Consider the following 16,254-nt stretch of genomic DNA (forward strand, 5'->3'; position numbering starts at 1 on the left):
TCCATTAGGATCAGAATGAGATGCACATTGACAGAGCATACTACTATTACGTAGGGTTATTGCCATTATTGAATCACTTGACTTTGTCATAGGCTACATATTAAATGAGGTAAACAAACTTTAGTGGTTTGTTTGCCGTCTTTAAGATGAATTAACTTTGTTAGAAGATTTTACAAAAACTTGACAGGAAAGATCCGACTGAAATTCCTTTAAAAAGCTCACTGAACACACACAGAGAATAAAAAAAAAATAGGCTATATTAGTCTACCATGTAAGTTTTACACCCTTTATAGGTTAAGTATGGTCACAGTATAGGCATATTTTGGTGAAGCGCCTCTGAAATTGTCGCATTTGCCACTTTATTAATCCCCAACAACAGCAAATCTAAGTAAAGGTCTCATAAATCACCGCTTGATGGGAATTCTCTGAGGTAGAGCAGTCAGCTCTTTTCCTACAGGCAGTTTCTAATAATTCCCGGAACACTGAGAGCGTCTCACTCAGCAGAACGGTGGATGAACGCAGAGCAGCGGTGCCGCAATCAGCGAAATCCCGCATTCACCATTCACATCCACACCGCGTCTGCTGCCTGACAGAGAGACTAGGCTCAAACTATAGCCTATGCATTTGTCTAGACAACAACTGACAGCATACGCTGACGCTTTCAACTGTACGACTCGCTTGAATCTCTCAAAGCTTTGATCGTCTTGCTCTAATTCGTTTTGGAGATAATTTGGTTATAAACCGGGCGTTCGCACGATGGTTCTGCTGCATCGCCGCCGGAGAAAAGAAACACTGGTTTGGCTGTTGCCCGGTCTACTTGGAGTCTGGTAAGTTTTCGCTTCAGAGTGGGCAAAAGAAACAAGGGGTGGAATCGATATGACTACTAAAATAGCCCTTGACCGACAACATGAGACAGTCCACGTCGCGAACAACCGGCGTGACTCTGCTGCAGAACGATTTAGTTTTACGTGTTTCTTGTAGCACATCAACATTCATCCATCTAAACATTTCTACATATGGCTGTCAGTCACGACACGTGCAGTTGTTTGTACACTGAATAAATTTGATAATTATTAATACATATTGTAAGTGACAGTTCTGGTCAGGGCATTCGTGTTGATATCGTGTTGTCTTTTCTTTAGCCAGGACGTGCAATGTCAGTCTACAAACAACCTTGAGGATACATACTTTAGCCAGCATTCAGCTGCAATTCAGCAAACAACACCCCAAACTACATTGCTCACACACTATTAGCTAGATTTTGCATCATCATGTAGTCAGATTGGAAGGTTATGTCATAATTTCTTCATTGTAAATGTAAATGTTGTGCATAAGTTAACACCAACTACTTCCTTCTGCTGATATTTGGCAGATCATTCAAGGTATTAAAGGAAATGTCAATGCTAGCCTACATGCTTAATAGAATAAACATACTTGGTTTGTTAGATTACATTCCTCTCATTTACACATCTGAATAAGGGACTGGAAATAACCATCCTACGTTTCTCATCTGTTGCTGAAAATGCTTTTTTCTGTTTTATTCAGGCCTTTGTCTTATAATGATGTATTTGTCAGGGTTATTAGTGCATGTACTAAGGTCACCCAGAGGCTATTGTGTCCAGACAATATGAAAATCTGCATTTGAGGAAAATATTCTGTCTGTGTTTTTCATTGACAGCCGGCTTTTTAACTGCTCAGCGCTCTGCCTACAGGGATCAATAATGCATTCTCTCCACCCACATGGGTCTCATCCACAGGGATTCTTCATATTGATTTTTCTGTATTTCATTAGTTGTATATGTATGTGAATGTACCATTTAGATTTTTTTCTTTTTTGTATTGACAAATATTTAAAATTAATTACTGGTTTGTTTGGGTACTTTTTGAGGATACATATATTCTGCCCAGCCAAAAAAAAAAGTCGCTGTTTGGATTTAAATAGGCAAATGCTTAAGAGTCAATAATTGGATCATTATTGCAGTGATTATTATATTTCTAGCACACTGTAAAAAAAAAAATCAGGTCTCCAATTGAAAATTTTCAAGTGACCGATCACATCAAATTTTTTTAGTTGGCCAAAATGAATTTCTGTGAATTAAATTGCATCAATTCACAGAAATTCAATTTGACCAACTGGAAAATTTAGATGTGATCGGTCACTTGAAAATGTTCAGTTGGAGACCTGATTTTTTTTTACTGTGCATGTTATATGTTTGGCAAAAATCCTAATTGGTGGAGTGTGTAGCTTTTCATTTTTTTTTAAACAACCATAGGAAGACACATCATGGTCATATTCCAGGATGACAATGTCAAGATTCATCAGGTTCAAATTGTGAAAGAATGTTTGGGAGGAAACTTGAAGAATCATTTTCATATCAATTGGCACCTCTGAGTCCAGACTTTAAATCATAAAGTCTTTGGGATGTGCTGGAGTAGACTTTACAGAGTGCTTGACTCTTGCATTGTCAATACGAGATCTTGACCAAAAATTGATGCAACTCTTGATGGAAATATCATCACGACATTTATTATTTCCAATTTTTGGTTGTTTAAGAAATGAAAACCTACACACTCCATCAATTAGGATTAGAAGAACTGTTGCCAAACATATAACATGCCGCAATAATGATCCAATCATAGACTCTTAAGCATTTGCCTATTTAAGTCCAAACAGCGACTTTTTTTGTCCGGGCAGTGTATTTAGACCACTCAAATGTGAACGCATTTTAATCAGTTCCATTATTTCATGTCACATCTAATGACAGTACACTACACACAACTGAACGAACAAATCTGATGTAGCAGGCTATATCTACTGTTTAAACCATTTTATTTTACAGAATAACAGGCATGAAGACATTTGAATCTTGAGACAGACTTTATATTTTAAAGGGCACCTATTATGCAAAATCCACTTTTACATGATGTGTTAACAGTGTGTGTAAACAACCACCCTATAACGATAAAAATCCAAAAAAAATTGTATCCCCAAAAATCATAAGCAGTGTTTCAGAACAAGCTGTTCTCAGATTCTCTGCAGTGTGACATCACACTGCAAAGGCCCGCCCGCAAGGTTTGACTGACACTGCCATTTTAACATAGACCTGCCCTGTGAGACCTGTATGCAATCTGCCATGCACAGGAGAGATGTATATGCTACACCCTCTTCTAAAGACGGGGCGGGGATATGCAGCTCATTTACATTTAAAGCGGTACACACCAAAACAGCGCTTTTAATCGACATGCCTCAAAATGACATTTTCAACACGTTATAATAAATTATCTGTGGGGTATTTTGTGCTGAAACTTCACAGACACATTTTGGGGACACCCAAGAACAATATGACATCTTGTAAAAAGTGGCATAATAGGTGCCCTTTAAGTGCTGTTAACCACTTTAACTACTAACATTTAAATGAATCATTTGCTACAATGCACTTATTGTGTACATATAGGCAGATATGCAGCAATTACAGCTGTAATACATTTTTCTAAATACATCTATACACAGTTGACCCCTCCCTTACCCCTTAACCCACCATTAAACCTAACATAACATGGAACCCGTCCCTCACCTTACTCATATACCACCTCAAAAGTTCACTATACCTTATTTATTTATTCAACACCTAATATATAGTAGGACCGAATCTTGTTTTGAATGTTTTTTTTTCTCCAGATACCCAGGAGGCAACTGTACAGTTCGTTTTTATCGCTAGTAGCTTTGATGCACATCACCTGCATTTCTCCAAAGCAAAAGTCTGAAGAGGAGACCCAGTCTAGACTACTCAGGTCCAAGGGAATGGCGCACATCTCAGAAATATGTCTGCTCCTACAGATAATGCACCAGAGAATAAATTTAGACGCTCTTACACCATATACTGCAGAGAGCGAGGGAGAGAGGGAGTTGCGGGTGATAATTTAAACCCCTCACCTTCAGCTGTTCCCTCCCTCCACTGCCAGAACACATCTTCATTAATCACAGCATTCTTTTATTAGAACCTCCTCTTTGTATCGCCAGCACTGTGCTCATTTAAACAACTCTTCTCTCGCGCTGTCATACATTTACAGTCACTGATGGCTTCTTTTATCTGTTCTTCCTGTAAAACGCTCGCTCTTTTGATTTTAAGCTCCCATAAACTGACTTCTCTTTTAACTATTCTCTGTTTTAAATCGAATATTGCTCTGTTGTTTACCTCTCTGCTGTCTGTATACTTATACTCGGTTTGTTTCTGCTTTTATGACAGCATGGCATTTGGCTCAAGCAAAGCAGAGGAGGAAGATTATGAGGATGTCCCCATAAACAAAACATGGGTTTTATCACCAAGGGTCTACGAGAGCGACGTCACCCTTATCCTAAACAAATTACTGCAAGGTTATGACAACAAACTGAGACCAGATATCGGAGGCAAGTCATTTTTTGGAAAAGGTTGCGTGGCTATCCAGGCCCACACAGAATCTATGCCCACAAATCGGCAAAATTCCTGAAGATTCTGTCTAGGCCTGTTTATGACCGTCAAACACACTGTTACAGCTTAAATGGGTAACTGCAAAACGTTAATAATTATAAGATAAGGGTGTCATTATTATGAAGCCTAATGAAGAGGAACAAACTGACAGTTAAACCCTCCGAGCAGTTCAGAGTTTCTTTGAAATTGCAGACGTGGACTGCAAACTAATGCATTTTTTTGCAGTATTATACGAAGAGATGTTTGGCTGTAGGATTTTGCTGATGTTTTTCTTTACACCAGAGCTGTACAGGTCTCTTTGTTCTCAGTACATCAGTGTTCTGGAAGCGACGCAGCTGACTAGAGTTCAGTTCTTTAAGAGGATTTATCTCAGTGGTGTTTGGGTACAATAGACCCAAATCACTATTGATCTTCCTTCTTTATCTGTTTCATGTGTTTGAGGTAGAGGGAGAGAGTGTAAGTATGAGAAGAACTCAGTTAATCAGCGCAGAGCAAGTGCTGAATGATTGCAGGTGAACTAGCAGCGTTTGTGTTATTTGTCATGTCTCTGTGACTGGATTTCCTGCGACAGAAATATTTTTTTGAAGATTCAGGCAGCTTTGAGCAATTTGTGTGGCTGTTATGGGAAATGTGAATTGCGTTTGCAGCCCATTTCACTTCTGTAAATGGGATCGTATTTCTGAGTGAAAAGGATATTCAGCGAGAAAATTCGATTTTATCCACTGATTGGGAATTGTTACATGCTAGGACAGAGCCAGACTGAATGCGAGATTGCTAAAAAAAATAGCTATTTGGCTATTGGTTAACATAATTCAATAGTCCACTCTAAGTGATGCAGAAAGAGAAAGATAAAAAAGAGGAAGAGCAAGTTATTAAATGATTAAAGACTATGAAGATACACATTTCCTTTGGAATAACATGCCAAACTTTTTCGCTGAATATCCTTTTCACTCAGGAATACGATACCATTTACAGAAGTGAAATGGGCTGCAAACGCAATTCACATTTCCTATAACAGCCACACAAATGACTCAAAGCTGCCTGAATAAAGGAGATTCACAATAAAGATGTGCATCAAGTAACTACGGCCAGTTTTGATTTTTATGAATGCATGCTGAATACATGCTGCATATTATAAACTTTTTTGATAGAAATTACTTGAATGGATTATTGTACTGTTTTGATATTGTAACTGATTTTTATGTATTTTTTATTCTTATTTGATAGTTATGATTATTAATGTAATTTGAATATATTTGTATTTGAAATTATATTCTAGTGAGACCGACTGTGATTGAGACGGCAGTGTACGTGAACAGCATAGGCCCGGTAGATCCTATCAATATGGTGAGTAGAAATGTATAATACATTATGTTCAGAGCTGTAAACAATACGGACCCTGCACTGTAAAAAAAAATGTATGATCAATAAGTTATGACAACATATGTTTTTACATTGCTTTAAGTGCAAAAAAAGTTTTTAAAGTTATTGTAACAATTCCACTAGAGGCAAGCTTTATGAACCCAAGTTTTATTTGAATAAGGTGCGTGAAGACTTGACTTGACTTGACTTGGAACTCACCAACAGCAGTTTACAGGAAACAATACTCAACAAGGGAACAAGGCAACCATGAGGTCTTAAATACACAAAGACTAATGACTAAACAAGACACACCTGTGAACAATCAACAATCTTGTTCGACTTGATGCAGAGATGCGCAGACCGATCGGCGGCTGACTTGAAGCAGTGCATGCCGGTTCGAAATTTCCGGTTCGAGCAGTCGGCTAATACAGCCGGTGCAGTTTCTCTTGAGCGGCTGCACCAGACTGCACGGACTCTGATGACGACACAGCTGTTCCACGATTGGCCAGATTCACCGCATGACAGCGATCACGTGTGTTTTGTGTTTATTCTAAAACCTTCAGTTCCACTAATGCTCGCAAATCAGTTTTTTTATAACAGTAAAACCTCTTTTCATGTAGTCGCGATGTTATATTGCAATGTTTATCAAAATAAAACTGATAAAAAACGTAGACCTCACTTCATTGATAGTGTAGGCTTATGTTGAACTTTATTCTTGTACAAACACACGCTGTATTAAGCAGTGCATAAAGTATTACATGACAATAACTTCTCTGAAACATCTGTGTATTGACAAATATTGCATTTATTCAGCTGTGATAAAGCGCGAGCGTCACTGCGGGAAGCAGAAAGTGTCCGACTTCACGTCTCCGTTTGCAGCTCCTCCCCACTTGTACATGGCTACTCTTGCCCATCGGTTGCATCCAGCCACAGCCGATGTCGAACATACCTTTAATAACACAAGAGACTAGGGAATCACATGATAATGGAGCACATGGCAGGATTAAATGACAAACAGGAACACATGACAAAACCAGGAAACATGACAGTGAGTGAACATGACAAAATAAGAGACATGAACATGAACAAAATCAAAATATTAGACATTACAGTTATACAAAATTCGACTATTTTTTTAGTCAGTGTAATGTAATTTAAGTTGAAATGACTTAAAGGGATAGTTCACCCAAAAACGGTAAATTTTTAAAGTTTTTCTGCTTACCCCCAAGGCATCCAAGATGTAGGTGTCTTTGTTTCTTCAGTAGAACACAAATGAAGATTTTTAACTCCAACCGTTTCCGTCTGTCAGTCGTATAATGCATGTGAATGGGGTCCAATTCTATTAGAGTAAAAATAACATGCACAGACAACTTCAAATTAAACCCTGCGGCTCGTGACGACACATTGATGTCTTAAGACACGAAACGATCGGTTTCTGCGAGAAACCGAGCAGTATTTATGCTATTATTTCACCTATTACCAGACGAATGTCATCAGCTCTCCAGATCGCCATAACTTCCTGCGAATAAGGTCAAAATACCTGCGTGGTCATAGATATATATATATATATATAGATGCCTCATTAGTGCCTGCGCAGATCGGTCGAATGAGGAATCTACATATATATTTCTATGATCTTGCGGGTATTTTGACCTTACTCGCAGGAAGTTATGGCGGTCTGGAGAGCTGATGACATTCGTCTGATATGAGGTGAAATAATAGCATAAATACCGTTATCGTTTCGTGTCTTAAGACATCAATGTGTCGTTACGAGCCGCAGGGCTTAATTTGAAGTTGTCTGTGCATGTTTTTTTTACTCTAATAGAATTAGACCCCATTCACATGCATTATATGACTGACAGACGGCAACGGTTGGAGTTAAAAATCCTCATTTGTGTGCTTCTGAAGAAACAAAGACACCTATATCTTGGATGCCCTGGGGGTAAGCAGAAAAACATAAAATTTTCATTTTTGGGTGAACTATCCCTTTAAACATTCAAGTTGATTGTACTTAAAAATTTAAGGCAGCAACATTTTGGTTAGATCCATTTCATGACCATCATACTCAGTCACAAGAAATACCCACATCATTTCAAATACACAAAAGCATCTGTAAGGCATTGATAGTAGTAAGGCTTTTGCTTTTTTAGGAGTACACCATCGACATCTTCTTTGCTCAGACGTGGTACGACAGCAGACTCAAATTCAACAGCTCAATGAAACTCCTCATGCTGAACAGCAACATGGTGGGAAAAATCTGGATCCCTGACACGTTTTTCCGCAACTCACGTAAATCTGACGCCCACTGGATCACGACACCCAATCGCCTTCTGCGGCTCTGGAGCAATGGAAGAGTGATGTATACTCTAAGGTAACATTGTGAGCCGAGTGAATGCTGTTTGTGCGACAACAGTATGTGTCCTTGTATTCCTGTCCTGTAACATTTGCTTTTGTACGGAATTACACCGTTGTCTGTTGCAGCACGTTTAAGCCATTACATCTGATTCACATATTTATGTCAGGGGGGTTTGATCTCTGATGTCGTAGTACAAATGTTCAAAGCCTGCACAATTGCACTCAAAAATTGCTATTGTCTATTATTCTTTTTTATTAGGTTGACTATTAATGCGGAATGCTACCTTAAGCTGCATAACTTTCCCATGGATGAACATTCGTGCCCCCTGGAGTTTTCAAGCTGTAGGTGTTAAATTCTTATGTCAATCTGTCACTCAGCCTCAGTCCTGTCCTGAGTGCTGCCGGGCGGGCAGCCAATCCCCACACATTGCCAACCATGCATTGCCAATATCGGCCAAACAAACCTTAACATTACAGCTGGCCTGTAGCAACTACCATCTTCCAACCTTGGAATGAGTGAGGTCAGAACCCATCCTTCTCCAGCCCGCTCTCCAACCCCTCTCTCCTCTTCTCAGTCTACGTCACCCCTCCATCCGTTATTAGAACCATGCTTCAGCTTCTCATTTGTCATCATCCACCGTGGGCATGGGAAGGGCATGCCGCTCTTCACTAACCGAGTGCTACTCAATGCCATTCTGCCATCATTGTAACTTTGTCATTTACATATGAAATGAAAGGTCACATGCAATCTGGTGGATGTGTTTTTTTCCCTTTGCAGATGGATATCCAAAGAATGAGATCCAGTATAGATGGCAGCGTCGTTCGGTTGAAGTTGCAGACCAGCGGTACTGGAGGCTTTACCAATTTGCCTTTGTGGGCCTACGGAACTCTACTGATGTGGCAAATACTCAGTCTGGTATGAACATTCAGAATAAATATTAAGATTACTAATAATAGAAGATCTGAAGTAAATATTAATAATAATAACATCAATAAATAAGCAGATATTAAGGAAATTTTTTACAATACGGTCTCATTTGTTACTATTGTTAATGCATGAACTAAAATTGAGCAAAAGTTTTGTTACAGTATTTATTACTGTTCATTGTTTGTTCATGTTAGTTCACAGTGCATTAACTAATGTTAACAAATACTACTTTTGATTTTTATGTATTAGTAAATGTTGACATTAAAGGAACACTTTTTTTAAAAAATATGCTCATTTTCCAACTCCCCTAGAGTTTTACCGTTTTCGAATCCATTAAGCCGATCTCTGGGTCTGGCGACAGCACTTTTAGCTTACCTTAGCATAGATCATTGATAACTATTCTCTCATTCCTGCGTAATAATCAAGGAACTTTGCTGCCGTACCATGGGTTCAGCAGGTGCAATGATATTACGCAGCACCTGAAAACAGACCCCATGCAGCACGCTCCCTGTGCAAGCAGGTTGTCACGTTGGTTATGTTGACGGATGTTAGCCTATTTTCAGGCGCTGCGTAATATCATTGCGCCTGCTGAACCCATGGTACGGCAGCAAAGTTCTACCAGAAAGACTCGGGAGGCCATGTGAAGTAACAATGTTAATTTATTAACAGACCAGCAAGTATTATATTTAGAGGTTCTTTGGCATAGTCCGTAACTCTCATCTCGAGGGTACCGGACTCTACATTTCCTGCCTGAAGATGAAGGCAGGGGCACAGCCGACCCCCTGGGAGGTAAAGGCAGGGACCATCCTGGTGGTGGTGGGGAGGAAGGGGGTAAATGTTGGCATCAGCATCTGCAAACTCAGACATGTGTAAGTACCGATTTTTTATACTCTGATTATTAGGACATGACTGGTTAGGTCTGAATGTAATAAGTGACGCAACATTGAATCTTGCTGGCATAACTTACACTAGAGCTTCATTTCCTTGATTATTACGCAGGAATGAGAGTATAGTTCCTAGCCATATCGGCCTAGCCTGGCGTGGCCATACTCAATTCTAGTCACCCAGTAAACCCAGTAATGCGAATTTTAGCAGGCAACCTTGCCAAAATAACATATTTTGCCAACCAAACGCCATTTTTTTCCGGAGAACCCCCCGGAAAGTTATTGTTTTGGGCTATAGATTTGAGTAGCAATTGTGCGCGACATTGCAAAAACACTTGGCAACCCTGTCTGCACGCACGCTGGATTAAGTAACGTTACAAGAAAAAGATGAGTGTAAACGATCTTTGCCAGTAATAAAATAATTTAAGGATACACAGAGTACTTACCAACACGATCATCGTTTCTGAGAGAAATAGTGAAGGTGAATGCATATACGAACAAGTTCTCAGTTTAGGATAAGAGCAAATTGAACCCAAGAGCCTTCGATGACGTGGATGATTACGTTACTGTTGATCATCTGTCCAACATCGTCTAAAGCCCGCCCTGACAATTTCATTGGTCCGAACAGTTTCTGTTCGGGCATAATTACTCCTCTATGGACCGAGTCCAGACCGAATTGCCCGAGCAAAAAATTTTGTGGGCGGGGCTAAATTCGGCTGGCATCCAGGCTAATATCGGCCAAGAAAATCGCAACTTTTCATTTTCCGTTGATCTTAGTACACAATGTAACTACACAAGAGTCAAGTTTTAAATAGGAAAAATATCGAAATTCATTGCTCATTTTTTGAGCGAGATGCTAACGGTCTAATCAGATTCAATGATCTATGCTGAGATATGCTAAAAGTGCTACCACCAGACCCGGAGATCGGCTGAATGGATTTGAAAATTGTAAAACTCAACTGTTTAACTCTAGGGGAGTTGGAAAATGAGCCTATTTTCAAAAAAAGTGGAGCGTTCCTTTAACTAATATTAATAAATGCTGTAGATAGTTCATGTAGTTAACTAATTTTAATAAATGTAACCTTATTGTAAAGTATAACTATAATAATTATTATTATTATTATCATTAATAATAGTAGATTTGCAGTCATTCATTATAATCATAATTATAATAACATTACACAAGCAGTTATTTTTAGTAGTAGATTTGGAAAATTAATAATAGGAAGATTTTTATATTATGTGAATGCATAAATATTATGATTAATAATACATGAGCAATTGTTATTAATTATAGATAATATTACAATAGTACATTTTTATTCATTGTAATTATTATTAATAAATAATAATTACATCCATGTTGCATAATTATTGTAAGCTAAAAAGTATCTAAAATGTCTTATATTAATAGGAGAATACGTGGTTATGACTATTTTCTTTGACCTGAGTCGGAGAATGGGCTACTTCACCATCCAGACCTACATCCCCTGCAGTATGATTGTGGTTTTGTCCTGGGTCTCTTTCTGGATTAACAAGGATGCTGTACCTGCCAGAACATCTTTAGGTAATTTAAAAACATCAATAATATTTTGTAATATAAGGTGAAGGCATTACACAAGTTGAAATGTTTTAATGGGGTGGTCCATTTCTGTGCATCATGATTGGCATAGGTATCACAACTGTGCTTACCATGACAACCCTAAGCACCATATCGAGGAAGTCCTTGCCGAAGGTGTCGTATGTGACAGCCATGGATTTATTTGTGTCTGTCTGCTTCATCTTCACCTTTGCTGCTCTAATGGAATATGGGACACTGCATTATTTCACAAGCAATCGGCAGAGCAAGAAGACTAAATCAAGCCAAGCACAGGTGAGGTGAATGAACTTTATTTGTTATTAAAGGGCCAGTTCCTCATTTTCTCACCCATATGTCATTCAAAGCATGTGTCACGTCCTGTGGAATACAATTAGAAATTCTGAATAATGTGCTGGTGGCTCTTTTCCATAAAATTACATCCAATGGGAATCTGAGCTTTTAAGCTTCTAAAAGGATCACCATAAAAATGGTCCATAAAACTTGTGTGGATTATTGCAAGCTTGTGAAGACACTAGCTACCCTTTGTGTGATGAACTGAAATGATCGAGTCAGTGAATTTTAACCGAATCAGCAATTCATGAGGGAGTCACAGACCGTTTGTGTGAAATGGATGAACCAAGTCATTGCAAAGACCCGCTTCACAAGAATGGTTCACTGCTACTTCTCTCATGAACTGAAATTTCAAAATTTCCTCACACAAACCTATCATTTCAATTCACCCCTTTTGGTAATTTTTACTTTCATTATATTGAAAAGATTGGCAAGCATGATTAAAAGACAAAATGTTAAACTGTGTGGCTTTGAACACAGAACAAGTAATTAAGCACCTACAGTAACTGATCAATTATATGAGCAACTATACTACCAAGAAGCTTACTAACCTCTTCACAGCTCAGGATTGAAGAGGTCACATTGTGCTTTTGTGTGCAGTTAATTGAGTGTGCTGTATTGCAGCGATGGCATTTGCTTTTGTTTTTGCAATGAAGCGGTATAGTGACATTGCTGTTCCTTTGTGTAGAAACCCAGCATGGTTAACATGAGACCAGGGACATCTCTGCTCCAGATGAACAATATTGCTCCCTACCATGAGGATGATGATTATGCATATGAATGTCTGGACGGGAAAGACTGCGCCAGTTTCTTCTGCTGCTTTGATGATTGTCGCTCCGGAGCTTGGCGTGAGAACAGAATGCATGTCCATGTCTCCAAAATCGACTCCTACTCCCGAATATTCTTCCCAACCGCCTTCGGCCTCTTCAATCTTGTCTACTGGATTGGATATCTGTATCTTTAAAGATGCTGGGCAAGTGGGACAGGGACTCAGCTCTAGTAATATTTGCAAATCATCTGTAAATTCTCCATCTGCTAAATCCGGCAGCATAAATCTTTGAGAGAAGGGAACGTGTGAGGCTCGAGTTGGATGTATTAATACTTAATGTGTCTTTAATTGTACATGAGATGCGATTTATTGCAGGATTTGAATCTTAGAAGGACGATTACAGCGATCCTGCATCGATGGCAACTGAATATTACCAGCAATCTCAGTTTTTAAGAAGGAAATGCGAGCAGTTCGATCAGTCATGCAGGCCATATCAAACAGATCTCATCTACCTTGCCTAGCTTAAAACGATCTCTTGAATATCCACCAAAATATCTGCGGATTTTTTGGAACTGCAATATCGGCACCAGTAATGCAACTAAGTTAACTTCAGGTTATTATCTCTCTGGCTGAAGCATATTATTATTACTTGCAATGAAAAGAAGATCATATTTGTCGCTTCTGATCATTTATAGCTATAGCTACATGTCAGAAAACTAATATTTATATGTTAATCGCTCTGTTTTTATTTTCTAGCGACATTTCTGTGTGACTTGCATTCACTTGAGTTCTAAACAAACCAAAGCATAGATATCTGAAGGTTATGTGAATAGAATTTTGTTCTGCTCAAGAATTACCCAGAAGCCATTTACCTGGAATTAGCCTTTAATTATACTGTGAAATGTTCTTGACTTGAACTAATAAGCTGTCTCTGCTATAGATGACACAAAGAAATGCCAATGTGCCCAACATAAAAGGGTGCGTGTGTATTTTTATATATGGAACAAAAGGAACAGAGCAGCCTTTACAATGCACAAATGTTCAGTGTCCTTTAGTACAAATTAGAGTTCATCACTCTCTTGCGCATTCAAGACATCTCCTTGCGAATGGCTAGATTTCTGTGAGCGTAATTGCATGACTCATCCGAGCTCCTATACGGCTAATCAACCCACATTTGGAAACCGGTCTGATGGACTTTCTTCAGCCGAAGAGCTCCAGACAAACCTGTCACACAGAGTATCCAAACGAAAGCATTTGAAACCGTGCAGTCTTCATAACACAAACCACGGATGCCTTCCCTATTGGTAACAGTCTAAATCAAGTGGCCATTTACTATGGATTTGTCTTGCGTTAGGTTTAATCTGATCTCAGAGTCCTGTTCGATTTGAGAAACAGATGAACAGAGCGCGCGAGCGAAAGTGCTTGACCCGACTCTCAAAAGTCTTTTTCTCAATCGCCCGTTGTGCTTTAGGCTTTTGTTTGTTTTACTTATTGATGCTTCCATGTGGTTTGTCTTTTGCTGGATGTTATCTTGATCCTAGACTGCTCTGTTGTTTCCCTTTTTGGACATCTGTTATGTACTTGTGCCCTGTAGCTTAATATATTCAATACGTTTTCTTGCAACACTCATGCAACAAGAGCAACAGCCAGATGATAGTACAAACAGAAAATCTGTTTATATTTTTGTATATAAATAGATTATGACAATAATATCTGTTAAACACCTTTAATAATACAGTTCAGTGACCATCATGCATCTCGTGTGCATGTGCGTTTGTACGTGACCCCGTCTCGCTCTGCTCTCCACTCAATCTAGGTGTTGTTGTCGTGTCTTCTGTAAGTGCTAACCTTCATGCTATTTACGTGTTCATATGTTTTTGTAGCTCTGAACACTGTGAGTAATAAAACAGTGCCTGCAAGAAATTAATAAAATTCTACGCTCTCTCAATCTCTGTTGATGATTTCACATCTTATCAAAATCCCAAAGCGTCGGGATAAAAGGGATGAATGTATTTTCCCTCAGGCAGACACTCTTGTAATATTACTTTGTTAATACTGCAATTAGCTTTATAATTATTGCCACAAGTGAATGCAGATTAACATTTTCATAAGCATAAATTTCATTTCAGTCATTTATGGATCTTAATTGTTATTTCACACATGAATGAGGAATATAAGACAAGTTACTCCATCTTAGGGACCACATGACAAAACACTTAATATATGATCTATCTACAGCATTAAAAAAGTGATTTAAAGGGCTAATTCCTTACCCTCATGTCATTCCAAACCTGACTTTTTTCATCTATAAAACAAAAAAGGAGAAATTATTTATTTTCGGGACTGTCTGTTCTCTTTCCCACCCTAACTTCACTCCCTCAGGCCTCTGCACCTTTCTTTAAGTGCACTCCCTTCTTGACAGTTTAAACACAACTCTGTATACTTTCCTTCCATTCCCAGGTAGCCATTAAAGGCTCTGTGATTATAATGCTTTAGAATGAAAACTGCTGTTTAACTGTATGAGAATAGAACAAAAGCCTGCCATCACGAGGATAGACAGCCCTGAAGAATAAAGAGAGAACTGAAAGATAATTTTCCTGAGGGTTTGGAACTACAGACCACTTTCAGTCAGGTCTCTTCTCTATATTCTCAGCTGGGATAAGCACTATCCTTATCACTGCACTGCGAGAAGGCTTTGGTTGAATAGAGTTGCTCTCCTCTGCTTGCTGAGTGATTGTTTTGTAGCCTCTCTTATCCAATGCAGCGTTAGAACTGAAAGATGTGCTGCCTACTGTACCGTACCGTGAGTAAAAGAAAATGAATAGGTGTACAGGACACAAAGCTGTGAGAAATATGCTTGAATAAAGGGAAAGAAAAATGTTTTAGGCTATAGCTGTGAGATATTTACATAGGAAATGTCACAAATCAATATCTCCTCGCAGCAACAGTAGTTAAAGCAACATGAATAAACCATCTTGAACAAGGTGTTGTTCAGTTCATAGCCTTCTGCAGATGGTCGGGTTATGATTTTTTTATGTCTCAAACTGTCCTGTTCCTGCATAAAAGGATGTTCTTGTTTCTTCCATACATAACATCAATGCATTGCAAATCCAAGCAACAATTCACCAATATTTCATGAAGAAAACACAGATGGACAGTATTTTTAGCATGAATACAGAGACAAGAGGTAGAAATGAACACTTAAACTGTGGCGCTTCTGGTCTAGAAAGAAAGTGTTTATATAGAAAGAAAGGAACGCCAACCTGTGTGAACAACCTTGCTTAAACTTCAGAAAACCCATTACTCAACCAACAATTTAGCCATTGATTATTTTAAGCTACAATGAGCCCTCACTGTCTAATTAATTAGGCTACGTCCCTTTTTGTGTGATTGCGTAACTCAGGATCCGCACGTAGCCTGATAGTCCACACCCAAATAAACAAATACCAGCATTAACTTCTTGAGCAATTTGAGCTACGGTCTGTTTGATCGGACCACACGGGCCAGCCTTCGCTCCCCACGTGCATCTGCAGGCACTGTAGGTGGGCTTTCCCTTT

General features: G+C 38.8%; 1 protein-coding gene across 1 annotated transcript; it reads left to right on the forward strand.

Moving 5' to 3' along the window:
- The first annotated feature begins 413 nt into the window (after positions 1 to 413).
- gabrg1 (gamma-aminobutyric acid type A receptor subunit gamma1) lies at positions 414 to 14,643 on the forward strand. The gene is made up of 9 exons (XM_079842988.1): positions 414 to 827; positions 4,248 to 4,408; positions 5,749 to 5,816; positions 7,982 to 8,202; positions 8,446 to 8,528; positions 8,965 to 9,102; positions 11,413 to 11,565; positions 11,672 to 11,871; positions 12,617 to 14,643. The coding sequence occupies exons 1-9, from the start codon at positions 757 to 759 to the stop codon at positions 12,890 to 12,892; spliced, it is 1,371 nt and encodes a 456-aa protein (XP_079699114.1). The 5' UTR covers positions 414 to 756; the 3' UTR covers positions 12,893 to 14,643.
- The last annotated feature ends 1,611 nt before the right edge of the window (positions 14,644 to 16,254 follow it).

This window comes from Gobio gobio (assembly GCF_949357685.1).
Source record: "Gobio gobio genome assembly, chromosome: 18".
Classification (NCBI taxonomy): Eukaryota; Metazoa; Chordata; class Actinopteri; order Cypriniformes; family Gobionidae; genus Gobio; species Gobio gobio.